Source organism: Bos indicus, chromosome 4 (genome assembly GCF_029378745.1).
Source record: "Bos indicus isolate NIAB-ARS_2022 breed Sahiwal x Tharparkar chromosome 4, NIAB-ARS_B.indTharparkar_mat_pri_1.0, whole genome shotgun sequence".
Lineage (NCBI taxonomy): Eukaryota > Metazoa > Chordata > Mammalia > Artiodactyla > Bovidae > Bos > Bos indicus.
In genome coordinates this window covers 105549100-105561689 of record NC_091763.1, presented here as the reverse complement: position 1 = coordinate 105561689, position 12590 = coordinate 105549100, and the positions used below count along the sequence as shown (strand labels likewise).

The following is a 12590-nucleotide window of genomic DNA, read 5'->3' as shown; positions in this document are numbered from 1 at the left end:
TTCAGGACACACTGGGGATATAGTCAAGGAAAAGCTGAAAAAACTTCCACTCTTCCCACCTGAGGCTAATCAAGTTGGAGACCATGGATGTTTTGTGCAGTGGGCAAAATTGAAAGCTCCCAGTCAGGAGCTTCTCAACACCCAGGCCGCCTTACTCCCTGGACCTTCCTTACCCACTACCACACATTCCCAGCTGTCAAAATCAGCCAACGCAGCTGCTATGTGCTTCTTCCTGACTACATGGAGCCCTACAGAGCCTAAGCCACCCTCAAGCTGTGAACTCACCAGTGGATTCAAGACACTTGTCAAAAACCTAGTGGCCAAATGGACTTATGTCCAAATTCTCTCTTCATTTCCAGGGTTATAAGAAGCCCATCTCTCCCAGATGATCTCTGCCCTCTCTGGACACACACTCTCAGTCATCTTTATGGATCCAGATCATAGATTCAAAGAGAGGATCTGCCACCTACTCTACCACCAATGTGCTAATGCCATGACCCATTCCCATCTCTCCAACATGCATGCATTCCAAGTGGGGTTGTTCAGCCATATGTTTCCCTCTAGGTCTTCAAAGGTGATAGGGTTTTGGAGCCCTGCTCAAAAACCTCAGCTGCTTGGATTGAGGGATAAAGGTTTAAAAAATATTCAAAATTAATCCCAAAAGTGCTACATAAAAGTGAGAATGGCTGAGATGCTGAGGAAAATTGCAAAATCACGTCTGAAATATTTATTACATTTGGAAAAACAACTTTTTATTTGTTATTATATTTTTGGCCATGCTGGGTCTTTTTGCTGCACATGGGCTTTTGCTAGTTGTCGAAGGCAGGGCTGCTCTCTAGTTGGGGCTCAGACTTCTCATTGTTTGGCTTCTCTTTGCAGAGCACAGGCTTTAGGGTACACAGGCTTCAGTATTTGTGGTACACAAGCTTAGTTGCCCATGGCACGTTGGATCTTCTGGGCCAGGTATTGAAACCATTTCTCCTGCATTGACAGGTGGATTCTTTACCACTGGACCATCTGGTAAGTCCTATTAAATTTATTTTGCAAGGTGTATTTTTAACTAGAATAATGTGTACAAATGAATGTATCCACTATAACTACAATAATGTGTATAAATGAATATATCTACTGAAAAATAAGGAAGTGATTATTAAAAGCTAAAAGTTACATCATAGACCATAAACTACTTGATGATGAAAATGACTATTGCAGATTTGAATCAGAGCTCTCAGCTTACTCAGGCCCAAGATGATGAATCCATGGTGGTCCTGACAACAGCTAAGCCTTGAGGAGTCGATAGCAGCTTTTCATGGCATCTCGAAACACCTCTCTGAATTTGTCATTTCGGAGGGTGAAGATAAAGGGGTTCAGACATGGGGTTATGACTAAAACCATCAGTGATGCTACCCTGTTGTACTCAGCGGCCTGCGTTTGCTTTGGTTTCACATAGAGGAACAAACAGCTGCTGTAGCCGATCACGACACAGGTGAAGTGGGAGGCACATGTAGAGAAGGCTTTCCACTGGCCAGATCCTGAAGGGATCTTGAGGATGGTGGAGATGATGTAGGTGTAGGAGACAATTGTAGGGATCAAAGAACCAAAAAGTACAAAAACAGCCATTAAAAAAAGAATAAATTCTGTGAAAAGGCTATCATCACATGATAGCTTGAATAACTGTCCTCGGTCACAGTAAAAATGGTCTAGCACATTTGATTTGCAGAAAGTAAGATGAAACGTGGCATAGACTGGCCAGATTTGAAACAGGAAGCCAAACACCCAGGACACAATTACCACCCAGAGACAGGTGTGGCTGTTCATAATGATGGTGTACCGCAGAGGGTTACAGACAGCCACATGACGGTCCACAGCCATCACAGCAAGTAATATGAACTCCGAAGTTCCCAAAGACAGGTACAAATACAGTTGTACACAACAGGCAGTCAAGGATATTGCCTGCATCCCAGGAAGTAGCAGACCCCAGAGCATCAAAGGGACAGTCACAGTTGTGGTCAGCATCTCTAGGACAGAGAGGTGACCCAGGAAGAAATACATGGGGGTCTGCAGACGTTTATCAACACAGACAATCACAATAATGAGGATATTTCCCATCACTGTCACCAAGTAGAAGAAAAAGAAAGTGGCAAAAAGAATATTGTGCAGTTCTTTAGAGCCAGGGAAGCCAAGGAGATAAAATTCCGTGGTGCTAGAGTAATTTTTCAACATTTAGCTGGGTGCTTCTGCTCTTTTTGAAATCTGGAGGGGAAAGGAGAGACAACGGGCTGTTAATTTCAATGCACTAAAGACATTCACAGGTTGACAAGATATTATCTCTTGCTCTTTCAGGCTCCACAGAATGACCAGCTGGGTTCATATTTCACTATTCTCTGTACAAAGCTGATGTTAAATTTTTATAAACAACATGTGGGCTTCCCTGGTGGTTCAGTGGTAAAGAATATTCCTGCTATTGTGGGAGAAACAGGTTAGATAGTGGATCCAGGAATATGCCCTGGAGAAGAAAATGGCAACTCACTCCTGTATCTTGTCTGGGAAATACCACAGAGGAGTCTGGTGGGCTACAGTCCATGGGGTCACAAAGAGTTGGACACAACTTAGTGATCGAACAATAACAAATATATAATATATGAAGATAAGTGTGTATCTCCAGTAAGATAAGAAATAATCACCAATATCATTCAATGCATAAGAACAAACCAAGAATCACTCTTGTCTCTCAATTTCCTGGACATTTGGACTCCAACTCTGCCACCATCCCTGACCACCTTGTCTACTTCCCTGACCATGACATATTCATTTACAGCACGACCCCTTCATTCTGAGTGTCCTAATCTGTCTTCTTACATCCATGCCCTGAGATAACTGCTGCATCTCAATAGCTACAAGAAAGTATTCCTAGTCAATCTCACTGAGACATGGTTCCTTCTCCTTCCTTCCTCCCTCTGAATGCAGATTCATTTGCCTTATCTTCCCTTTAAAGATTTCAATTCAGTTACCTGTATCATTTCTGCCTCTTTGAAAGGATGACAGGCAGGGAGATGGGGTCAATATCCTAAGATAAGAGCTGTTTTGAGACAAACTATTGAGTCTTTTCCTGACTTCTGGGCAGCAGGCTTCCTGGAGGGAGCTCTCCACTTCTTCCTCATTCTTTTTTTTTTTTTTAAACTTTACAATATTGTATTGGTTTTGCCAAATATCGAAATGAATCCGCCACAGGTATACATCCTGAACCCTCCTCCCTCCTCCCTCCCCATACCATCCCTTTGGGTCATCCCAGTGCACCAGCCCCAAGCATCCAGTATCGTGCATCGAACCTGGACTAGCGACTCATTTCATACATGATATTATACATGTTTCAATGCCATTCTGGAAAAAGGCCCTTTCTGCCTCTCATTTCAGTCAGCATGTCTCCTCCTAACAGGAAGAGCCTCAGCAGAACCTAGTGGTTTCCAGCTCAGACTGATGATTCCTCTTGTCACAAGGGGACTGCAGAATGTAGGGGAACAGGAAGCGTGAAGAGGCTGGGACTGTCTTTGCCAACTTCCATCACTCCCATCCCTACTGCATAATCTGGGACCAGAAACTAGAACGGAGCTATGATTTAATGGTAGCAACTGCTGGCCTTCTGGAGTTTCAGATTTCTAGCTCTAGGAAGAAGAGACATCCAAAGGTGTAGTACATCCCTATTTTGACCCATTATTATCTGAGTACTATAGGAAGTGTGGAAACGTCCCCGGAGAACATTGCTCATCTAAGTCCTCTATTGTCTCCTGAGTCCTACAAATAAGGAAAACTGTCAGAAAATATCAAAAAGGATAACCCTGAGCTCCACTGGAGAATTGAATAAGGTAAGGCCCTCACTGAGAGAAGGCAATTGCACCCCACTCCAGTACTTTCGCCTGGAAAATCCCATGGATAGAGGAGCCTGGTGGGCTACAGTCCACGGGGTCACTAAGAGTCAGACACGACTGAGCAACTTCACTTTCACTTTTTACTTACATGCATTGAAGAAGGAAATGGCAACCCACTCCAGTGTTCTTGCCTTGAGAATCCCAGGGACGGGGGAGCCTGGTGGGCTGCCATCTATGGGGTCACACAGAGTCAGACACAACTGAAGTGACTTAGCAGCAGCAGCAGCAGCAGCAAGGCCCTCACCACCTGCAGCTGATTGCTCAAATATCTCAAATCCTGTGGCCCTTCCAGACTTTCTAAAGCTACACATGTGCCTCCTCACACTTTGTTCTCTCTTGAAGGTGTATTTACCTCTTATTAGCTCTCACCAGAAGCTGAAGTTGAAGTACCTCAAGGAATTTTTCTTCCTTGTTCACCGTTACACCTCCAGTGCCAAGAACAGAGCCTGACACTGTGTGAATAAGTACTCTTTTAATATTTATTCAGTAAATAAATCAGTGAATGAGTCACAAACAGGTCAATGAATGAACAAAGAGTATCCATCCTGACCTGCTTTTCCTTCTGCTTACAGAAGAGGACACTCTTTCACTCTTTACAGAGGACTTGTCTGGTCAGTCTGTGGCCTCTCTTCCTGGGGATCCCCTACAGAATAGGAAGCATACACAAAAGAAATAGGGAGGGATGAGAGAGCAGGGTCTCAGGTAATGACAGAGAGCTGTGTCTGTCACCAGCACTCAGAACAGCAAAATGTGCTTTCTGCTCTGAAGGAAACACAGGTTCACCATGCAGCTCCCTTAATCCATCCTTCATGTTCCAGGGGTCTTTCCTCTACATGGTAGCAAAGCCCAGAACTTCCTATCCCAATCCTCTCCTGCTAGCTCCTTCACAGAGGGGACCCAGTGGCAGACACTCACCTTCAGAGAAGGGGACTAGACTGTAAAGTTCTATGGCTCTGGGATCAGCCCTGGGTGTCCCCTCATGTGATGAGTGCTGAGCATGGTCTTCAGGCCTCAGAAAACTACTGCTCTCTCCACTCTCAGGGAAAGAGGGAACACCTCGCTCCAGCAAATTAGGGGAAACTAAAGTGATAAAAGTGCTGTGAGAGCCCACCATGGTTCTCTATGCCTCTCTCTCCATTTTTTCTTTGCCTCTTTGTCCCCTGGGAGACTGATTCACTGATTAACTAAATCTATTCAGTTCAGAGAATCCCTAGAGAAGTAGTAAAGAGAGTCTGAGAAACTTTTCCCTTTTCCTCTCGAGGCTAATCAAGTTTAGAACATGGAAAAGTTAGAAATGGGCAAACTTGAAATCTCAGAGGCAAGGAGTTTCTCAACACCCAGCTGGCCTCCCCTCAGACCCTAAGTCCTGGTTGTCATCAAAACAGTCAAAACATTGCCAGACCCTGCTCTTTTCTGTGTCTCCCTGATTCCATTCAGCCCTGCAGAGCCTAGTGACCCTAAAACAGAAGACACCTCAACTGGCTCTAAAACATATCAAAACCCAACAGCCACCAAATAGCCTCTGTCTAAAGTTTTCCTTCATCCCAATCCCTAGGAACCCCATCTTTTCCCGATGATCTCTGCATTCCACCTACCAGATACTCTCTGACCACAGTTATGGGAACCTGGGAAGAGGGAAAGATGAGGGAGAAACTGCCATGCACCCTAACCCCACAGCCTGTGAATGCCACAAACGCTTGCAGGCTTTCCACCCTGCATACATTCCAACTGTGCTGCTCATTCATATATTCCCTTAGGTGCCAAATGCTACCAGGGCACCTTCCCTACCTGCCAAAAGGCAGAGGTACAGGCAGAAGGAGCAATATACAGGGCTGACTCCCCCAAATATTAATAGTATATAAAAGTGAGGACAGCTGGATTGCTGAATAAAATAGCAAGATAACATTTTAAATATTTATAATTACCTTATTAAAACAACTCCATTTAAAACAACTCTTGGTAAGAAGATAAAGTTTTACAGAGGAATAGAAAACAAATTCCCTCTCACCAATGTACAATTCTCCTGACCATCTCATACATCTAAAGACTATGATTAATTTCTATTATGTCCATACAGAAATGTTCTATCATGTACTTGCATATCTCTGTAAATACCTTCACCTGTAACATGTACATTTGTACAGTAACAGCTTCTAAGTCATATTACATTTCTTAGCTGCTTTCCAATCAACTTCCAAAAAGTTGTATCAATTTATAATCTTGAAATGAGATTATATTCGGGTCGCCCAGACAGATTTCTACAGGAAGATGCAGGAAATTTTTATTCTCGTGTTCACCATATGACCTTCCCAGTAATCATACTAACATACAAGGAGACAGTAATTACATTATGAAGGGAAGAAACATCCCAGGGTTCCTCATCCCCATGGGAACTGTGATGACCGCTGTCCAAGACACTGCTATCTCAGCTACTGCGCCTCAGCCTCTGAGCTCCGAACGTGTCATCTCCTATCAAGACTGTTTGTAGTATGTGAAGCAAGGCTACTTGCACATGAGGAAAGCTGAGGGAGGTAAGGTAGGTAGACGTTTCCTCTCAGAACGCTTACTACAAAGCCAACTTGCCTGATTCAGAACATGGCTCATTGACCCTACATGTCCCTACAGTGATGTTTATGGCCACAGGAGCCCAACAGACACTTCAAAAGTAGGAAGGAATGTACACTAACAAAACCCATTAGGAAAAATTTTGTCAATGTCTTACAGCTAAGGATATAGCTACTATGACACGGCAATTCTGCTCCCAGAAATTTACCTAAGAAATGAAAAGATACATCTTCACAAAGATGTCTGTTCTCATGTTCCTAGCAGTTTAATTCCTTACATCAAGGGACACAAAACAAATAGCCCCAACAAAAGAATGGTAGTGTCAATCTTCATTATTCACATATTCTGTATTTGCACATTCATCTACTCACAAAAACTTATGTGTAGCTCCAAAATCAGTATTTCCAAGCAGTTTCCAAGGTCATTAATCAACATGGGCATGTATGCTTGTAGCAGAAAACTGGAGTCACCTGGAGTACATGTTCTCAACTGAGGTTGAAGAAGGCACAACCCTGCCTCTTGTTGCAACTTCTATACTGTAAATCAATGTCTTTTGTGCTGTCCAATTAGCAACATATTTTTGACATTTGTTTGCATTTCGTTGGTGATTTTGCTGCTTAAGCTATTGTTGCTTTTCAGTTACCAAGACGTGTCTGACTCTTTGCGACCCTATGAACTGCAGCACACCAGGCTTCCGTGTCCCTCACCATCTCTGGAGTTTGCCCAAATTCATGTCCATTGACTGTGTGATGTCATACAACCATCTCATCTGCTGTCACCCTCTTCTCTTCAATCTTCAATCTCCCAGTATCAGGTGTTTTCCAAATAACTCAGCTGTTTGCATCAGGTGGCCAAAGTATTGGAGCTTCAACTTCAGCATCAGTACTTCCAAAGAGTATTCAGGTTTGATTTCCTTTAAGATTGTCCAATTTGATGACTCTTAAGCATAATGTTTTTGCAAACTGTGGAAAATTCTTAAAGATATGGGAATACCAGACCACCTTATCTGCCTTCTGAGAAATCTGTATGTAAGTCACGAAGCAACAGTTAGAATTGGACATGGAACAATGGACTGGTTCCAAAAAAGGAAAGAGGTATGTCAAAGCTGTATATTCTCACTCTGCTTATTTAACTTATATGTAGAGTACATCATACAAAATGCTGAACTGGATGAAGCACAAGCTGGAAGCAAGATGCAGGGAGAAATATCAAGAAACCTCAGATATGTAAATGAAACCACCCTTATGGCAGAAAGTGAAAAGGAACTAAAGGGCCTCTTGATGAAAGTGAAAGAGGAGAGTGAAAAAATTGGCTTAAAACTCAACACTCAAAAAATGAAGATCATGGCATCCAGTCCCATCACTTCTTGGCAAATAGATGGGAAAATAATGGAAACAGTGACAGACTTTATTATTCTGGACTCCGAAATCACTGCAGATGGTGACTACAGCCATGAAATTAAAAGATACTTGCTCCTTGGAAGAAAAGCTATAACAGACCTAGACAGCCTATTAAAAAGCAGAAACATTACTTTACCAACAAAGGTCCGTCTAGTCCAAATTATGGTTTTTCCAGTAGTCATGTATGGATGTGAGAGTTCAACCACAAAGAAAGCTGAGCACCAAAGAATTGATGCTTTTGAACTGTGCTGTTGGAGGAGACTCTTGAGAGTCCCTTGGACTACAAGGAGATCAAACAAGTCAATCCTAAAGAAAATCAGTCCTGAATGTTCATTGGAAGGACTGATGCTGAAGATGAAACTCCAGTACTTTGGCCACCTGAAACAAAGAACTGATTCATTGGAAAGGACCCTGAGGCTGGGAAAGATTGAAGGCGGGAGGAGAAGGGGATGACAGAGGATGAGATGGTTGGGTGGCATCACCAACTCAATGGACATGAGTTTGAGCAAGTTCTGGGAGTTGCTGATGGACAGGGAAGCTGGGTGTGCTGCAGTCCATGGGGTGGCAAAGACTTGGACATGACTGAGTGACTGAACTGAAGCATAATGCTGAAATGCTTATCTCCTGGTGCGAAGGGCAAGAAGGCTGTTATGTGCCTTATGGGGAAAATAAGTTTAGATAAGTATTATACAAGCCTGATTATTTAAAATATGTGTTTGCTAAAATTCTTCAAGCATGAGTTACAAGCTGTTGGCTGTGTGTCAGTCTTCATGGATCAATAATACATATTAAGCAAGATGTCATTCAATAGAATGAAGCAAATTAGCAGCAGCAGCAGCATTGAATAGAAACAAACATAAAACAAAGTTATATGCTGATTAGTTGACGAAAGGAAGACTTAATCAGTAAAAACAAATTTGGTTAACTGTCAATTACAAATTGGCGCTTGCCAAGGGTATTTGCCATCTGCTTCTGCAGAGATTGAACCCTGTGCTGCTGCAGCTGTTGACCTTCAACACCACCTGAGGGAGCTCAGGGTGAGAGTGAGGCTCTCTATGCTCCAGGGAGTCTGGTGGAACAGGTCTTTTGTTGTTGTTCTTCAGTTGCTCAGTAGTGTCTGACTCTTTGTGACCCCATGGACTGCAGCCCACCAGGCTTCCCTGTCCTTCACTGTCTCCCACAGTTTGCTTAAACTCACATCCATTGAGTCAATTATGCCATCCAACCATCTCATCCTCTATCGTCCCCTTCTTCTCCTGCCTTCAATCTTTCCCAGCATCAGGGTCCTTTCCAATGAGTCAGCTCTCACATCAGATGACCAAAATATTGGAGCTTCAGCTTCAGCATCAGCCCTTCCAATGAATATTCAGGGTGGACTTCCTTTGTGATTGACTGGTCAAGAAATGCCTGGAGTAACAGAAAATTTCGGCCTTGGAGTACAAAATGAAGCAGGGCAAAGGCTAACAGCATTTTGCCAAGGGGACAAGTCTTTAGATACATATTTTCAGGAACCAATTTCAAGATCCCAATCCTTGCATCTCTTCATATTTAGGAAAGCACTAAATCCCTTCACAGTGACATCAGATCCTCATGACTAGCAAAAAAAAACCTTTTGTAAAGTAAGCATTTGATTGCATTGTGCTGCCCCTTCACCAAAATCTTATTTAATGACCTTCCCCTATGGCCTCTTTGGAGCTGTTTCTCAGACCTATCTGAAGTGCTAACTCCCGGGCTTCAGTCCTCATTTTGCCCCAAACAAAACTCACTGACAACTCTCAAGTTGTGTATCTTTTTATTCAACATAGCCAAGAAACGAGGTATTGAGGCAAGGAACACGATTTTATTTGGAAAGCCAGTTGACCAAGAAGATGGCAGATTAATGTCTCAAAATAACCATTTTGAAGGGGTGTGGATGCCAGGTTCTTTTATACGACCGTGAGGAGGAGGACTTGAGGAAGTAAAGACAATTACCTTGCAAATATCTCCTGAAATGAACATCTACAGCATAGTTTCATTCCATCCTGATGTGCTCCAATGACTTTGTCAGTTCGGAGTTTGAAGGATTGAGAAAGGAAATAACTACTGAAATCATCAGGGAAACCACCGTACTATAATTGGATGTAAACTGTGCTCTGTGCCAGTTTTGTCCACATCCTGAAAAAACTGCTGTATATGAACAGTTTTAAGAAAATATTTCTGGGAATCTCTGTTGGTCCACTGGTTAGGACTCAGAGCTTTCAATGCCAGGGTTTCCAGGTCAATCCACAGTTGGGGAACTAAGATCCTGCAAGCCCATGATGCATACAAAACAAAAGAAAGTTTGCCTTGTGAATCCCACCCAGACATGGTTACTTCTTTTCTTTGTATCCACTGGACACAGGCTTCATTTGGATTATATGCATTTTAAAGTTGTTACCTGTTTTATGTATCACTTCAGGGGTGCTGTTGAGAATCTGTGCCTATCAAGGACATTGTCATAAGACAATTTAACACAGAGTATTGAATCATTCCCTTATTTCTGGGGAGCTGGCTTCCTAGTGTGGATTATCCACTATCTTCAACTTTATTCTTGTGATAAAAGTCTTCCTCCATTTGTGCTTTTAGTGAATGTGTCTCCTCTAAGCATGAAGAACCCAGCCAGCTCCAAGTTGATGACCTTAAGTTCTGACATTATATTTCTACTTGTGATCACATGCCATGAGAGATGAGAGGTCCCAACAAAGGAAGAGGATCAGGACTTTCATCCCTATGTCCCATCTATCCTACACAGTCTCCATCTGGGGATCACAAAACAAAAAAGCAGTGGAAATTTAGAGACAACATCCTCTATATTCGGAGGTCCCAAATCTCTAGTTGCAGCAAGGAGCAAGACCTTCAAATTAGATAGTCTGTCCCACAGACCAAACTGCCATCGTCTCAGCTTCATAGAAAAATTTGTAAAATTTCCAAAAATGTATCTGTTTGTCTATGACTTTTCTATTTTGTCCAGAGCCATAGGGTAAGAACACTGCTAGAAAATGCCAAACCAGAGGGTACGATATTCCTTAGTCGCCAGGCTCCTTGCTCACTAGATGCATACCTTTGCTCAACTGACCCCTTTTAGTCTCATTGCTTGTATGACAATACATACAAAATCTCATTCTCTAAACTCTCTAGGCTGTATTTCTATTTCTGTTGGCTTCCATCAATATCCAAATCATATCACATTTGTACTTATCATTTTAACATCAAAATTCCACATTAGAATTAAGTACCTTGAAGACACGTTATTCAGTATTCTAGTATCACAACCAGTGACAAGAAGAGAGTCTGACAAAATGTGTACTCTATAAATATTATTCAGTGAATATATCAGTTAGTAGATTAAAGAACAATACAATAGATAAAGAATATTCAACCTGACTATCTTTCCCTCCACTCACTCTTTTCTAAAGCATTGTTCACTCAACTTGTAATCTCTCTTGCCACAGATCCTTCACAAACTGAGAAGTGGTATAAAGAAGAGATGAAGAGGGAACAGGGTCGTGGGTCTCTCAGGCAGAAGGCTGTGCCTACACCCAGCACTGCACATCCGCACCCTGCTCTTTGCTATGCAGGGATGATATGAAGTACAGCTGATCTACTCTGCAGCTGCTTCACTTTACTCCTTGTTTGAGAAGCCAGCCCAGCTCAAGCTTCGCAAAGAAATGCTTTTCTATTCTCTCCTTCAAGAGGAGATCGCTTGGAAGGCATTCATTTCAAGAGAAGGGGAAGCACTAAAATGTCTTCTGCCCTTCAGGTATCAACCGCCAACCCTACATGGCTAATACAAGGCACTGCTTGGGAGACAGCCTGATTCTGTGTCTTCACTCATAATGAGGAATAACTAGCCAAGCGCAGAAACTTAAAGTACAGAAATAATGGTGCTAAGAGGAATCACGTTGTCTCCCTGTCTCTCATTCTCTCTGCCACTTTCCTCCTCTTCCTTGTCTACCCCCAAGGATAGTTATTCACTGAGGAAAAAATTTGCACAGGTTCAGACACACACCAGGGATATAGTCAAGGAAAAGCTGAAAAAACTTCCACTCTTCCCACCTGAGGCTAATCAAGTTGGAGACCATGGATGTTTTGTGCAGTGGGCAAAATTGAAAGCTCCCAGTCAGGAGCTTCTCAACACCCAGGCCGCCTTACTCCCTGGACCTTCCTTACCCACTACCACACATTCCCAGCTGTCAAAATCAGCCAACGCAGCTGCTATGTGCTTCTCCCTGACTACATGGAGCCCTACAGAGCCTAAGCCACCCTCAAGCTGTGAACTCACCAGTGGATTCAAGACGCTTGTCAAAAACCTAGTGGCCAAATGGACTTTCTGTCCAAATTCTCTCTTCATCTCCAGAGTTATAAGAAGCCCATCTTTCCCAGAAGATCTCTGCCCTCTCTGGACACACACTCTCGGTCATCTTTATGGATCCGGGTCAGAGATTCAAAGAAAGGATCTGCCACCTACTCTACTGCCAATGTGTTAATGCCATGGCCCATTCCCATCTCTCCAACATGCATGCATTCAGTGGGGTCATTCAGCCATATGTTTCCCTCTAGGTCTTCAAAGGCGATTGGGTTTTGGAGCCCTGCTCAAAAACCTCAGCTGCTTGGATTGAGGGATAAAGGTTTAAAAAATATTCAAAATTAATTCCAAAAATGCTACATAAAAGTGAGAATG

At 42.9% G+C, this 12590-nt stretch overlaps 1 protein-coding gene across 1 annotated transcript; it reads right to left on the bottom strand.

The window, feature by feature from the left end:
* Positions 1-1278: 1278 nt before the first annotated feature.
* LOC109557960 (olfactory receptor 9A4-like) lies at positions 1279-2688 on the bottom strand. Its single transcript, XM_019959483.2, has one exon. The coding sequence runs from the start codon at positions 2221-2223 to the stop codon at positions 1279-1281; it is 945 nt and encodes a 314-aa protein (XP_019815042.2). The 5' UTR covers positions 2224-2688.
* Positions 2689-12590: the final 9902 nt, after the last annotated feature.